The following is a 15,852-nucleotide window of genomic DNA, read 5'->3' as shown; positions in this document are numbered from 1 at the left end:
AGCCAGCTGGTGCAAAGAGTTTCTTATATGAAGAGTAGCAAGTATGACTAGACCATAAAAGGTGGGGGTGGAAAGGAATAATGGATAAGAAGGCTGGCAAATGACACTGTGAGCCCGGGTGGCCATGTGGACAATGGACTGGAGCTGGGGGAAGACTGGAGGCAAGGAGACCGATTGGGAGATGCTGAGGGCCTGAGGTAAGGTGGTGAGGTTGTGTGTGGAAGTGGAAGGCAGGGGACAGGTGCAGGAAGTGTTGTGGCATTGGAAACTGCAAGGAATGGTAACATGTGGGACGTGTGGGGTGAGCGAGAATGAGGAGTCACTGCTTGGGGTGATGGAGAGGATGGCGGGGCCCTGGACAAAAATAGGGAGGTTAGAACAAAGAGAATGAGCTTTGGCCTGTGGTAGGCACTCGGAATACTTCCAGGGCGTAGCAGGTGCTTATCAGAGATTTGAGTGAATGGAACAGAGTAAGAGATAGGATATGCTGGTAGTTTGGTTGAGGAATTGGTAACATAGTTTCATCTGCTTCCAACACCCCCCCCCCCCCCCATGACTTTCTTTTCCTTGTTTTTCTTGGCAGCATTTTTGGGTGCTTAACATTTTAGTTAAGTACTTTGGACAATTCCATAGAAACATTTCCTGAGATAATTCTTCTTCCAGCCACCTCGCCCCTGGCTTGTTTTGAGCAGATTTTAGTGTTTACCAGCAGTGTTTTCTTTGTTAATTCTACCTATGTTTGTTGACCACTAGGTTGCTTTTTGTTTTCTTTTCTTTCTTCTTTCCTGTCTCTTTAGACTAGGATTTTAGCCTCAGGCATTATTTTACTCATTTATGGCGCATCTTAGAGAGCTACTTATTCAGAATCCCTGGTGAGCAGAATTCGTGGTTAGCTATAGCTCATATTTAAATGTTGCTCTCTTTGCGTTTTGATCTCGCACCTAACAAGCCAAGTACATTTGGAGAGAAGACCCCAGGACCCCTGGGAACCTCAGTGATTGGTAGAGCAACTCAAAGCTTTTATAATTTATTAGGTATTTTGCCAAGCTGTGTCTTGTAAAACTACATTGTCTTGAGTAATGTTCCTCTTCACAACCTGAGGCTTTGTGACTCTCAAGTCTCTAGATGTCCATAGCTATCTTCCTAAACTTGGACTAATTGAGTACATCACATTCCCAATGGAAAAGCTTCACATATGGATGAACTTAAAAAAAAAATACATCCATTTTCCAGTTGGATGCTGTTGTTCCCAGAGTTGCTATAATCTTCATGCATGTGGGTATGCAGTTCAGTCAGCCTGTCTGAAAATTTTATTGTGGCACCAGAACAGTTTGGAGATTGGCACTGGGCTGGTTTTTTCCTGAGCATCAAGAGTCAAAGTTGAGATGAGACAAAGCTACATGTTAAACACATAGAACACATTTATTTCTATTTTGGTTATTATGTTGGTGGCATATGTGAAAGAGAATGAACTGTCTGAAGCTTTGGTTCAATTCCCTTCATAACTCTTGAATATGAGAATCTCACTCTTAGAGGGATGACACACCTTCATTTAGTTTGGAGAATTCCCAGGATACACAAGTGTCAGAGTCTTCAGGGTTTCTATGTTTAAAAGCAGTGAAGCAGACCTATGTAGATTAAAATGTAAGTTCAGAGAAAGGAGAACAGGTTTGTGGCATCTTTGAAGGATTAATGAGAACCTTTCCAAGGTGATGCCTCCAAAGGACATGAATGTGACCTGCTCTTCTTTTTGGAACAGAATTTGGCCTAATGTCACCATGATCTCTTACCCTGTGGGAGGAACAGCTGGGACACTTAGGCGTATATTGCTTTTGGAGCTATAGGTTGGCAAACTCTAGGTATGTCCCATGACTATTTATATGTCCACTGCCAGACAGTACCAGCTTACACGTCAGATACTTGACTCATACTTTCTAAAAAAAAATAGTATATGCTTTCCCAAATAAGAACCCTGATATTCTAATAACTGTCTAAATATTTATCTTGGATGTGGTCTTATGTTCCACCAGGTTCCTAGCATCTCAGTTAATCTCATTGTTGTCAGAAGGCCGCATCATCGTGGTCAAATTGTGGCTAGATTTGGAGTTGGGAATATGGTTGGGGCAGTTTGCCACAGGGTTCTGTGAGGCCTGAGAAGAACCTAACTTGATTATCTGCCAGTCGATCTGATAATCCTGTCCTCCAGCTCCCCCACTGGGCTTTGTGAAATGCGTGGTACCGTGTAAGAGGTGCGAATTTTCTTGCTGAGCCATAGCACTGACCAGCCCCGTGCCCAGCTAGCTACCTCATTCCTACAGCCTGACCCTGTGCTCATTTTCTCCCCCTTCCTTCCACTGAGCAGCACACGTGTTTGGACTGTAAGAAGAATTTCTGCATTTCCTGCTCGAGCCAAGTAGGGAATGGTGCCTGCCTCTGCTATCTCTGCCAGCGTTTCCGAGCCACAGCCTTTCATCGAGAAGAGCTGATGAAAATGAAGGTGAAGGACCTGAGGGACTATCTCAGCCTCCATGACATCTCCTCTGAGATGTGCAGGGAGAAGGAGGAACTGGTGTTCTTGGTGCTTGGTCAGCAGCCGGTGATCACGCAGGAGGACAGGACTTGTAATGCCCCTTTCCCCTCAGGCCTTCCTGAGCATCAGGCCTTCCTGGCCCAGCCTCATACCAGCACAGCACCTCCTACCTCTCCCAACCTCCCTCCGTCACCGGCACAGCCCACCTCCACTCCCTCAGCCCAGGCTCAGGAAAACCAGCAGGTATGGGCCTGTTTTCAGTCTATGCTACTCTGGGCTCAACTGCCCTCTGTCTCCAACTTCTGAAACCTAGAAGTTGGAGAGTGTGCATATGTGTGGTTCTGATTTTCTTGAACTCCTTCCCTCTATATGTAAGCTCCCTCTATTCATCTTTGTTTTCTGTAGTCAGGAGCTGCTTACTGGACATTGCTTTAGCAGCTTTAACAAGGACGAAGTGGCGCTTGCCTGGATGGAGGCTCCTAGTAGATGATTTGAAACCTGATTTTATTCCCTTTCTTGTTTGTAATTTGCTGAACGTACTTCTTTTGGAGCTCTTATGATGATATAGTCTAGCCTTCTACTCCCCTCCCCCAGATTTGAGAAAATCCACGTACCAGGCTCTGAATTCAGCCACTTGTCAGAATAAGCATATTCAAAACACACCAGACATAAAAACCTGTCATTCCCACCTTGTCTTTCAAGGGAAGGATAATCTTAATTTTCCAAACTTTACCAGTAGGCCTAGAAAATGATGCACCTGCTGTGGGGGTTCTGTGATCAAATCCAAAAAATGACCTCTTTTCCCATGGCTCTGCTTCAGTCTTCAGCCAGTTTTATGGCCCAAACAAAGAGGCCTTGTTTCTGTCTCACTGTGTGCCAGGGAGCAATGATCCTCTGAGAGCCATGAATCTATATGGAGGTGCCTTAGTTACCCTCTTACTTACTTCTCAACACAGGGGTAGATTGGGAATCAGAGGCCTGGTTTCCACTATTGGCTTTGTTACTGATTCTTGAGTCCCCTTGGACAAATCCTTTCGGCTATTAGCCTTTAAATCGAAATGGGGATAGTCCTTGACCTCTTTCTATTTCCATAGGATGTTTGGAGGGATTAGTGAGCTATCATCTATAAAGAGCTTTGAGCTACTTAGGGAGAGGTGCCTGGTATTAAAAGTCTGTTCTTATTTCCTCCCATGTGTTCTGTGGCCTGCTCCTTCTTTACACAGTTCATTTCACTTGTGCCAGGATTTGGTACCTTGATTCAGCTCTTAATGGGCACTGAAGTAGGAAGTCCAGCTCGAGATCATAATTTTAACTGCATTACAGTGTTTCACTGGATATATGGCTTGGACACTTGAGAGTTTTTCATTGTCTATACGATACCCTTTGGCTTTCTCTTGCATCAGCTTCAGCTGCTAAAGCCTGGGCCTTCCAGAGCACTAATAGTATGTGTTGGGAAGATTATAACTAGGAAAGAAACTTGAGGAAGGAATGATTTTTCTTAGAAAAATTTTGCTGGGTCTTCCATGGATGAGAATGAATAGAAGTGCTCGGTTTTTAATGAGGTCATTTTCTCCAGGTCACGCTGACAGGACACCAAGATACCTGTGCGAATGGCCACAAGGATAGAAGGTCACAAATTACAGACACAAGATGTTGTTGATCACTTTTCCCTTGATGCTTTCTGAGTTCTTGCCTGTTGGGCATGTCTTGAGTATCTTCTGGGCAGGAGGGCTGGCAGGTGGTAGAGGTGTACTTATTTTGCAAAAAGAGAAAAACAACAGTCACATGTTTCCCCAAACTACATACCAAGATGGCAATGGAGCTAGGCCTTCTTTTACTTCAGAGCTGTGGAGTCGTCATAGCATTATTGGAGTACAGAGTGTGTATAACTTTGAGCAGGTTCTCTGAACACATTTCAGTTTCCTAGTAATGAGAATAAAATAGATAGTAATTAAACTCCCCCCCCCCCACCCCTGCCCAAACCCTTTAATCAGTTTAAAGCAGGCCTGTACAACTTGCTGGGCTGGCCTGGCCCCTTGCCACAGCTTGCAGCACACCAAAGGGTTTCCTCTGCATTCAAAGGGTGTTTTCCTCTACATTTTTCCCTGGCCCCCTGAAATCCTTTGGAGGGCCGCAAGTTGTGCAGGCCTGCTTTCAAGGATGGCAAGAGGCTGATTTGAGAGTCATGTATGAAGTAGCTTGCTGGTAGAAATCAACTGGAATCTTATGAACCCCAGCTCTTTGTAGATTGAGTAGTAGATGGTTGGGGACGTAAGGTAGAATCTGTTCCTCAAGTTTATTCCTTCACTAGTATTCCAAGCATTGAAGGGGAGGAAGAGGTAGTCTGATAGCAGAAGGAATCAGACTCTTGTAGGGCTCTGGTTTGGTACATATTCTAGGTTGGTTTCAGGGGAAGGCACTAGTTTATGGACAGAATCCTCTCGATGTTGGTGAGGGAAATCCAGGTATTTTACTTTTAAATGACACAAGAAATCCCTACTACTTAACTCTTAGGGGAAATCTTCCACACATTCTAGGTGGGGACATTTGAAGTTTTAGGATCCTATGCAGAATAACTCTCTTAAGGGGAAAATTGTGCACATTTTTATGCTAACATGGTATGAGGGTAGAGTGTTCAGATCTAGGGAGATGTTAATGCCATCGTACTATGCCTTGCTGAGACCAAACAAGTACATCACACTCAATTCCAGGTATCCCATTTGAAAGGGAATGTTGGCAAATAAGAGAGCATGCAGGGTGGGCTAGTAAAAAATGCTGAGGGGCCCAGAAATCATATCCTATGAGGAATCATTGAAGGGATGGCTTGGAAAAGAGGAGGCTTTCAGGGGATGTGATAGTTGTCTTCAAATATTTGAGTGTTGATATTACTAATACCTGACTTTTTTATACATTTTCAGTTGATACTCATAACAGTTCTTTGTAGACTTGCTCTGTGTATTTGCTGAAGGCAGAAAGTATCAGGTGGAAATTATGGAGGAGGGAGATTTTGGCTAGATATGATGGCTGACTTCCTGACAGTTTGAGCAGTCTAACATTGGAATGGTCTTGCCTAGTCAAGTAGTAAGTTCCTTCTCTTTGTACACCTTCAGGAGTAGGGGATGAGATTCTGGAGCTGCTGAGAAGGGAGGAGCGCTCTGGAGTAGGTGTTCTCCAAGGCCCTTCCCACTCAAAAGATGCTGTAACTCCATCTACATTCCTCAGTCCAAGTCACTGGTGTGTGGTGGATGCTTACTAAGTGATACAAATAAATGAGGCATAAATACAAGTGGGGCACCGTAGCCCTTGTTTCCTGCCTCTTCTCATTCTCAGCCTCAATGGTGCCCACCAGGGTTAATGAATCATGGCTAATAGGAGCCATTATCCATGAGCCAGGAGCTGTGTAGTTATTTTGAATGGTTTTTATGTGTCTTTTTTCACAGTGCCTACCTCCGGAAAAAGTCTTGCTAGGTGAGATCCCATTTGGGGGCCATTGTCTTTGGATGCTTTTCACTTTTGTTGAGCTCATTGTCAGGTCTATAGTATAGTATAAAGGGGCTGGTACTGCAGAGTCCCAGCTGTTACCCAAGACTGCCCTGAGACTTCCCTACAGCTATGACTGCAGTTTTCTTTCCTACAGGCTAATGGCCATGTGCCCCAGGACCAAGAAGCAGTGACGTGCCTGGAGAATGTAGCAAGCGCTCCTATGGAGGATGAAACTCAGGTGAGGCAGCTTAAGTGTGAGTCTGATCCTTCCCAGCTGTTGCTGAAATACTGGGGAGGGGTGACCCCTAGGGAATCCCATTCCTGTTGTGGAAAGAAGTATTTCCATGCTGTACAGTTGTCAGTGGGGACTCAGCACCCTGAAGAGCACAGGGCAATGCTTAGCTTAGGCTCCGTTATGATTGTCCTTGTAGTTATTGCTGAGGGCAGGTTTCCCATGGTACTGTTTAACTAACTTTCATTCCTCTTTCCAGCCAGTGCCAGGAAGAACAAATAGGAGCTATAGTCACAGATCTCCCAGGCTCTTTGACAAACTACAGCAAAGGCAGGGAATTGGGGAAGGTTTGAAGCCAGGGCTGTAAGAGTAGAGGACTGAATGTCAGGGAAACTGCCTTCCTGTAAGAGCGGGATTCCCTCTGATAGTCACAGTGACAGAGCATTGCATGGAACTGAGTCTAGAACCGGGGTTCATGGAGCTAAGAACTGTTTCCTCCCTTGGACGTTAGGGGCCCATAATCTAGGACCATCACTGAAAAGAAGCTGATAGTGCTTCAGGACCTGTGGAGAGAAACCGGGATCATTGTTCACCTTTTGTGCTTTGCAGTCTATTGACTCTGAGGACAACTTGGTGCCAGGGCGGAGAGCCTCACTGTCTGATCTGGTGAACGTGGAGGACATTGAGGCCCTCACTGTGCGGCAGCTCAAAGAGATCCTGGCTCGGAACTTTGTGAATTACAAAGGCTGCTGTGAGAAGTGGGAGCTGATGGAGAGGGTGACCCGGCTGTTTAGGGAGCAGAAAGACCTCCAGCATTTGGGTAACGGGCAGCTTTGGGGCTCATGCTTGCTCTCTTAGGTGATTTTCCTTCTGTCTAGATCTGTGTTCTTCTGAACTCTGAGACATTCCCTATGCTTTTGGAATGGGAAGGGGAAAACGCTGCTATTGCCCCAGAGAGAGCTCTCTACCCTGTGGGTGCTCCTAGAATGTATCCTCCTACTCCACAGAGGATTTCTCTAAACTCTCTGGCTGTGTTGATGACAGCAGCCATGTTGTTCGTGGGTCCCCGTTTCCCCCACCCCCGGGCTTAGTCCTGTAGTTTTCCAGTACACATACCCTCTCTTCCCACTTGGTTCATGTAGCCTGCAGCAAAATGCCTGTTTCTGAGGCAGGGCCAAAGGGACTTAACGGTTGTTATCCTATACTGTAGACGTGGTGGGACAGGCAAACTACTGTCACAAGTTACTGGCACACAGGGTATGCCTATAGGGAAAGAATTCAGAAGTAAACTTGGAAAAAAGGGGAGGAGCTTTTCTCGTCTCCCATGTCTCCAAATAACATTTTACTTTTCTTTCTGTTGCAGTGTCTGGCACCGTAGATCAAAATGGTATGTACTGTTTATTTTCTCTGAGAACTGGCTTAATATTTTTTCCTTCCTTTTCTCTTCCTCCCTTCCTAATTTTGATTCCTATTAACCATCTAAGAGGTTTGAGTATCTTGGTATCACAAAGAATTGTGTGAGAAATTTGGAGGTAACTCAGGCTCGTCCACATCTTTCTGACATCCCAGCTCCTCCCCTGATGATGGCAGAACGCAGCACACCCTTGAGCAAGCTCATTTGCAAGTCTCTGTGTTGCAGAGTTCAGAAGCTGCAGCTCATAAAATATTTAACAAAGCTAGTAGTGGCTTACATCACACTCACCCTATTTTTCATTTTCTTGGCACTGAGGTGTTTCCGCCTCCCCCATCTTTTCCCTTGATAGACTGTGTGGGGCGGTCTTTGAGACAGAGCTGTAGGCTGACTCCTTCCCAGCACCGTCAGTGGCAGATTGTGCTGACCAGATGGAAGACATTGAGCTTTTGGGGAGCCTTGTTAGTGCGGAGTCCCCAGAGTGGGAAGTTTTGGGTTAGGCTATTTTCTTGGGAAGTGTACAGAAAGAACACAGGCAAACGGACTAGTGTTCTCACCTCAGTTACCTTCTTCTGAGCCTCAGTTTCCTCTTCCTTGGTTGCTAGGAAAGATCGGCTAGTCTGAAAAGTCCCCGTGCTGAAGATGTTCGGGCTGGGACGTCAGCGTGATCTCTTCTGAAGGCAGTAGTTTAAGATAATGGGGATGGGGCTACTTACATTTGGGCACCTCTTTGAGCTTTTCAGAAAGCTACCTACAGACACCATCTCATCAAATGGGCCTTGGCTCCATAGAAGAGCTTGGTTTGGGAGCGGAGGGATTCTCCAGTGTCATGGTGCTGTTCTCCTGAGAAACAGATATTACTCCAGACTAGGAAATAGAGCAGCCCGTGCAGCTTTCTTTTCTGTTTTGCTTTCCTTGTTCCTTGTTCCTCAGGTTAACTGAGGCAAGAGGAGAACAAATCATTGAAGTTCAGATAACCCCCCCCCCAAAAAAAATTAAAAAAACAAAAAGAAATTCAGATAACCCCCTAACGCCTTTGGCTGATGATGATGTAGAATTCCCAAATCCTTTTCATTTGATTTTCACCTCTTCCCATTGGCCTTGTCCAGAAAAGAGAAGGAAAAGGGGGAGCAGAGCAGCTGAGGAGTGTGGGTGGGTGATTGTTAGTCTGCCAGAGGGCTAAGCAGGCCCTGTGTGTGATGGAGCACAGGGGCAGTAAGCGCTCTCACTGATAACAGCTGATTAAGATGGGTTCTTCTTTCTGGCTTTGGCTGTGCTAAGGCATCAACTCCAGGAATCCAGGCCCTCCATCTGGAGCTGGGAAGGAAATCACCCTTCATTTTCCATCGGAGGAAACTGAAACCCAGAGAGGTTGTTCCAGGTCACGTCTGTTACCGAGGGAGTCAGTGATAGACTGGTGTTTGAACCAAGATTGTCTGCCTCCAAATCCAGTGTTCTTCCCACTGTGCCACGCTGTGTCCATTAAGAATGCAGCTGCTGTTAATGTATCTTAACACTGTTCTAGGGACCTTGGCTGCCACGTCAGTATTGACTTACACTGAGTCTGCCCTCCCCTCCAACCGTGATGTCCCTTTCCAGTGCCCTGTGGCTAGGCCAGGGCTCCCCGCCTCCTTCTGCTCGTGTGCATTGTGCACCCAGCCTGGGGGCCCACTGCCTCCTCCTATCCTTGGAAGTACAAGGTTAGCTGAAGCTAGCTAACCATAGTGGTCACCAGTACCTATTCATGGGCCTGCTTGCATTCTGCCAGAAAGATGGAGCTGAAATTACTGTAGATGAGAGAAGGCAACCATGACTTGTTTTCTATTCAGTTAGCAAGATAGTCCAGAGAATTGTGGAACTTTACAGCCCTATCATTTCACAGTGGAGAAGGAAAGGGAGGCTCGGAGAGCCCTAAAACTCACTCGGGGTTACAAAATGAGGTACTTGGCAGAACTGGTTCAGGAATTGAGGTTTTTTGATAGCCAGTTCAATGTCTGGCATCCTAAAGCGAACCTAACTCACTATTACATCACTTGATTGAGAATGAAAACAACTATACTGTGCCATAGGATGAGGAAGAATCGGAGCTTAGTTGTTGCATAAAGCTAAAAAGAGCTCAACCACTTTAACTTGCAAAGGAATTTCCTACCCACAAATTTTCTGCCTATTAAGTTTAAAAAGTTGGAATTTCTTTCCTAGAAAAAAACTTAAATGGAGCTCTTTTGGCATACCTGTGTTAAAAAAGGCTCTTTTCAATTTGCCCACCCTTTTGGAATGAAGGTAAGAATATCAGTGCCTTCCTGGGTCAGGGCAGTGGTCCATTACTACTTATGATGGTGGACATTTTGTTGGAAAACATGGTTGCTTTCCAGGACATCATTCTCAGAAGGTTATGGATCTTGGTGGGGTAGGAAGCATACTGGTTTAGGAGCTAGGAGATGCCTGCTGTCATGAACAGCTCTGCTGGTGGCTTTATCGCCCGAGCCTCAGCTTCAGGTTGCACTGGACTAGAGGGTTTTAACCTAGGGTTTTTGGGTGGATTATTTTGGGAGGGTGGGGGGATGGGGAGGTAGCTATGAACTTGGATGGGGAAAAAAAACCATTTCTTTGTTTTCAATGATCTTTGGTTTCCTTTATAATCCTATGTATTTTGTGCATTTAAAAACATTCTGAGGAGTCCAAAGGCTTCCCCACACTGCCAGAGGTCCCAAATAGTCTTTTAACCCAAGCTACTCTCCCTCTGTTTTATACTTAAACCTTTCCTGAACCTATTTATATTTCTAAGTAGTGGCTAATTTAGGGGTAACAGATCTCTTTCATGACACTGAAGTGCTTTACATTTGTCCAAAAACTACATTTTTCAGACATCAAGGGCTTCTTTAACTGAGTCTTAATGTTTTGGGGTTCAGTGATGAGTCACCCAGACCATGACATCCTAAGAGAACACAGAAGAGAGAAATGATCAGAGCTGGGTGGGTTAGTCAGGAAAGGCTTCCTGAAAGGAGTTGGATTTTTAGCTGAATTTTGGGGATTCAGGAGAGTTTGGCTCTGACATCTTCCTTGACCACTTGCCTTTTTTTGTTTGTGTGTGTAGGGGATCCAGCGCCATCTAGTGCAGAGGAAAATATATGTAAGATCTGCATGGACTCACCTATCGACTGTGTCCTGTTGGAGTGTGGCCACATGGTCACTTGTACCAAGTGTGGGAAACGGATGAACGAGTGCCCCATCTGCCGCCAGTATGTGATCCGAGCTGTGCATGTCTTCAGATCCTGATGGCTAGAACCAGGCCCTTCCATACCCTATGGGGCAAGTCGGTTCACCTGTGGATCCACTGTGAGATTTGCAAAGTATCACCCCAAAGCCACGGCCAGCAAGGACAGAAAGAAACCCTGGGAGCTTTCTGCTCGTCTGGTCAGTTGCGCCCTTTTCACCACAACATTTTCCATCTCGGTGTTGGATCTGATAGGGCTCCCTTAGCCAATGGGGATTTATTAGCCCTGCTTGGGGCAGAAATCAAATGGGCTCAGTCCCCGTTTCACACGATCAGTTGGTGACAGTAAATTTGTGATGAACACAAACTTCCCAGCACTCAGACCACATTGGAGTACTTTTTCCTCCCTTCAATACAAACCATAGTTATTAAGGATCTTTTTCTGCAAAATTATCCCTTGATATCTATTGTAAATTCATCCCTCTGTGGAGACAACTCAGTGCTGATTTTTTAATCATTCAGAAATCTTGGGGTTTTTTTTCCCTATTATACACATGGCTGTATTTTCTGTCTCGTGGCTTGAGTTTAATTCAGTCACCATTAATCTCTCTCCTCATGTCTTCCTTTGGTTTCTTCAGCTCAAAAGGCATTAATGTCCTGAAGAGTGAGTAACTGGCTATGAATGCTCTCACTGAAACTAAAAGGACGGTGTGCTATTAAACAAAAGCCACGATGTCTTTTCCTGTCCCACCTGCCATGTTGTGGGGAGGCAGGGGACTCCAACTATCCCCATGGAGTTTGGCTGGCTCCTGTCTTGTCATTGAGCCCCTTGTTTGGTGCCTTAATTAGACTGACAAGAAAACAGAATTTTTCTGCCCGTGAATCTTTCGCCTGTTGAAAATGAATCTTTGAAGGTTGTTGAGAAGTCTCAACATAATAGTTGATTACCTGAGTGCATGATGGGAAGGTATTTGTCTCTATAACGACTTACAGTGACTTGTTAAGGCTGCCTGATGAAGCGGTGTCATTCCCGAGATGGACTTCTCATTGCTGTCTCTTTACTTACTGTGGAAGCCAAAGAGACATTTGGCTTGCACATGATAGAGAAATTCTGAGTCCCAGAGAGAGAGGGGAGAACTTACTGTGGACTCACATTTGCCTTGGCCATCCCTTGAGGTGTTAGTGGAAGAAAGATGTGACTTTTGATTCAGCAGCCCCAGTAGCATCTCTTCAGTCCCATCCCCTTGATGGAAACGATTGCCTCCTGCTAGTTCTTTGAGCTGAGTCTGCTTGGTTCTTGGTCCTCCATCATCCTGAGACTTGGGTCAAGGTTCTTTCAGCATACAGCCATACTTCCCGTGAATGTACTCAGTGGGACAGATAGCACAAAGTCCTGCAACATGGCTTCTTTCCACTGTTGGACAGGTAACAAAAAGCCTTAAAACTCCCAGGCATCTTGGGGGAACTCCTGGTTCCCATTTCTTTTCTTCTCCTGTTGTTTCTGTTTGGTATTAGCAGGAAGTCTGAACTGGCTGATAGAGGAATAGCACGGCAGTGAGCAGGCTTACTGTGTTGGCAGAGAGAGCCCAGGGACAGCAGCAGCCTGGGTCTTCTGTCTTGAGCCAATCTAGGGACTCTTTCTTCTCAGGGGCCTGGGTTAATTGAGAAAGCCCCTTGCTAATGCAGTCAAGCACAAAGCAAACCAGGTGCCTAGTGACTTAGCAACTATGCAAAACTTACCCACCTAGAGCCTTAGCAGACCCCACTGTGCAGCCTTGATCCCTTTAAATTGTAAAGGGTGAACTACTGCTTTGGAAGATAGAGGTGAAATTGCTCTCTCCTAAGGAGAACAGTAATATTGGTACGGACTTTGTAATGATTCCTTTTCCCCTAACTCACTTTGGAAAGAAGAGACGATTTCAGGAAGGAATTGTCAGCTAAGTACTCATTTGTTTATTTGGATATTAGATCGGGTCTTGGGGATCACATTCCAGAATCTTCACCCTTTTCAAACCTGAAAATTAATGATGAAGATTCATTGTCTCTCTGTTGCTGCTTGACACCACGGTTTACAGCCCATAGTGGTTCTGAAAAGGGCTGTTCAATTGTCAAATGACTCCACTGTGAAATAAGTTAATAGGTATGCAAATCAGTCATCATTTAGAAATAAGCTCAGAGCAGGAACAGGCCCTCTACCCATTTGTTGCCTTCTTTCTCGTCTGAAGTTGGTGGCAGTGTTCTGCCTTCTGGGCTTAGGAGGCTTTCCACATCTGGAAAGTGACCCCTTTACTGGATGAGCTGAGGATGGGGAGCAGACCTGCATAACCAGCTCCCTACTTGGTCATCAATCAGAGCCCCACCAGTCTTCAGCCTGATACATATCCGACAGGGGGTGGATTATTTTAGAAGAATGTGACAACTTAGTCTGTTTCTTTAAATTTTCTTGGTGGGTGATTTCTCATCCAAGGAAATATCCCAATCTTGTGTTAATTTTTTATTTTGACAGAAATTGGGTGTTTAAGAATCATGTATGATGTCCAAGTGAGAAATCTGATTTTACTTCTGAGTTACTCCTTGCCTCCCTCCCCACATCCTGGAGTACTTAACTTTCACTGCAATGGCTAATTACTCTTATGGCATTTTCTTTATTTTTGATATGATTGCTATGAGATTTCTGGTTAATGAGACTTCTAGAAGACTGGTTCAGAGTCTAGTGGTACAGATGGATCCAAACTATGAAAAAGCTGTAAAGAAATGAGTGCTTCGTGTACATTAATGTATAAATTTAAGTCTTTTGAATGTTTCTGAGCTGCTTGAAGTAGCTGATACTGAGATTCTCTCTGACTTCTAGTGGGTGTTAAAGCAAGCCCAAATGTGTATTTTTTTGTTACAGAGTTATGCTTTATAATTTTGTAATAAAGTTTAAATATGATTGAAAAGGCCTGCTTTGCTATCTGGTGTGACATTGTACACATGAGCACCTCATAGCGGGAGTGGACAGAAGTTCAAATCAACCAACATTAAACTTTATGTGCAAGGCTCTGTATTCTGTACTTTGTACATCAGACTTTATAAATAGTGGTTCCTTACCCTTCAGTCTTCAGTTTTTCTGCTTCCAGTGAATATTTATAAATCAGAAGTTAAGTGCATGCAGTTTGCTGCTCACTTTAAAAAGGAATCCTGGTAGCTCCACAAATGTCCCAAAATAGGGGGTTAACTCTGAGGGGTCTGGGATTTGGATGGGAAGAAAATCACATCTTTATTTCTATAGAATTGGTTTCCTTTTTAAACCTTTATATTTTATTTTAGTCAACTAAAAACATTCTGAGAAGGACTCTATAGGTGTCACCAGACTGACAGCTAGAAGGGTCCAAGGCACAAAAAAGGTTCATTCTAATGAAACCTTCCTGACCATCTTCCTCTTCTTTTCCCCTTCTCCTAACTCCCTCCCCCCCGCCCCAAACCATGCTGCTTCAGGCTCATAATACAATGGTTTTAAGATCCCCCAGCCTAAAAGAGGCAAAAAGGGGTTGGGCCCAGACTCTTGGTTCTGAAGCCTGAATAAGTCTGAGCCTGAATAAGAAGTGACGCCACTTGTGTTGAGCATGTTAGGGAGTCAGGGAAGTTATGGGGCAGGCCTTTTTTGCAAATGGGAATTGAAGCTCAGGCTAGCAACAGCTTGGGGGATAGGGGAGCATAAACATACAAAAAAAAAAAACATACAGACATGCACATCCCTCCAAAAGGGGGACTGGTTTGAAAAGTCTCCTTAGAGCAGTGGTCAGTTACCTCTAGCCATGAGGGGAGCCCCCAAGGAGGATGTCAAGAAATACAAGGAACTTAATAAAGGGTGTGTGTGACAAAGATGCTTTCATGTGTGGGACAGCAGCTCTGACAGCCGCTTCTTCCAGTGACTTACTGGTAGTATGGCAGCAGCATGGGAGGAGAGTGGGAAGGGCGGCCCAGACTTAGGGAGTCAGAAATCCAAATTCTCACTCGTGACACTGTGTGACTACGGGCAAATCATCTAACCTCTCTGAGCCTTGGTTTCTTACCCTCTAAAATGGGAATAAGACTTCCACTATCCCCATCCAGGGTTTTCTTGGCAGAAATACTAGAGTGGTTTGCCATTCCCTTCTCCAGCTCATTTGACAGATGAAGAAACTGAGGCAAACAGGGTTAAGTGACTTGCCCAGGGTCACAAAGTTAGTGTCTGAGGCCACATTTGAACTTGGGAAGATAAGTGTTCCTGACTCGAGGCCCAGCCCTCCATCCCCTGACGCCATCCAGGTGCCCCACTATCCTCTTTGTAAATTATGAACGAGTAGATGCTAATAGCTCACATGTGGCATCGTGAAGTTTTCAAAGTATGTTCCATCTTGCAGTGCTGCAAGCATTATTATTCCCTGTTTCTAAATGATTTAGCTCAGTAAGGCACAGAGTGGTTGAGTATCACAGAACTAACCAACAGTTGCAGGTTGAAGCCAGAACTCCAGCTTTAGATGCTGGATTTTGAGAGCAGTTATTTTCCGTTCATGCTTCTTCCTCTCTATGTCCATACCTAAGCAAAGCTAGGTAAATTTGAACTTTTATCATGTGTCATAGTTCCTAAAGCAGAGGTGCTATGTTATGAGCTAGATACAGTGGGATCAGGGGAGGAGTGGAAGGCAGAATAGGAAAGCATACGATTCACTTAGTCCAGCATTCTTAGAACCACCAAGAAAAAGGTTTCCACTACAAGGCAGATAGTGTTACTGAGCTACACTGCTGTCCTTCATGAAACAATCTCGAAGTCCTCACATGGGGAATGACATAAGAAAGAATCCTAAGAGGAAAGCCTTGTGGCCAAAATGCCTTTTCTCCTGGGAGGAAACCGTGAAAGCAAAGGGCAGGCCTGTGGCAACCAGGACAACTTCCCCAGTGCACAGATGCAGGGGACCTCTAGCTTTTGGTGTAGAGGAAGAGAGCTGAATGCAGCTCTT

At 45.0% G+C, this 15,852-nt stretch overlaps 1 protein-coding gene across 3 annotated transcripts in view; it reads left to right on the top strand.

The window, feature by feature from the left end:
- Positions 1-13,914, top strand: part of LOC114043117 (E3 ubiquitin-protein ligase rififylin-like) — a 63,472-nt gene extending 49,558 nt beyond the window's left edge. For all 3 annotated transcript variants that reach the window (XM_027862074.1, XM_027862073.1, XM_027862075.1), the window contains exons 3-7: positions 2,363-2,773; positions 6,168-6,251; positions 6,855-7,065; positions 7,609-7,632; positions 10,751-13,914. In XM_027862074.1, the coding sequence (XP_027717875.1) occupies positions 2,363-2,773; positions 6,168-6,251; positions 6,855-7,065; positions 7,609-7,632; positions 10,751-10,932 (912 nt within the window). In that variant the 3' untranslated portion in view covers positions 10,933-13,914. The remainder of the gene's footprint in view (positions 1-2,362; positions 2,774-6,167; positions 6,252-6,854; positions 7,066-7,608; positions 7,633-10,750) is intronic.
- Positions 13,915-15,852: the final 1,938 nt, after the last annotated feature.

Source organism: Vombatus ursinus, unplaced genomic scaffold (assembly GCF_900497805.2).
Source record: "Vombatus ursinus unplaced genomic scaffold, bare-nosed wombat genome assembly UNPS02014768.1, whole genome shotgun sequence".
Taxonomy (NCBI): domain Eukaryota; kingdom Metazoa; phylum Chordata; class Mammalia; order Diprotodontia; family Vombatidae; genus Vombatus; species Vombatus ursinus.
Note: the sequence above shows the minus strand (reverse complement) of the source record. Positions and strands in the feature narration are given on the sequence as shown.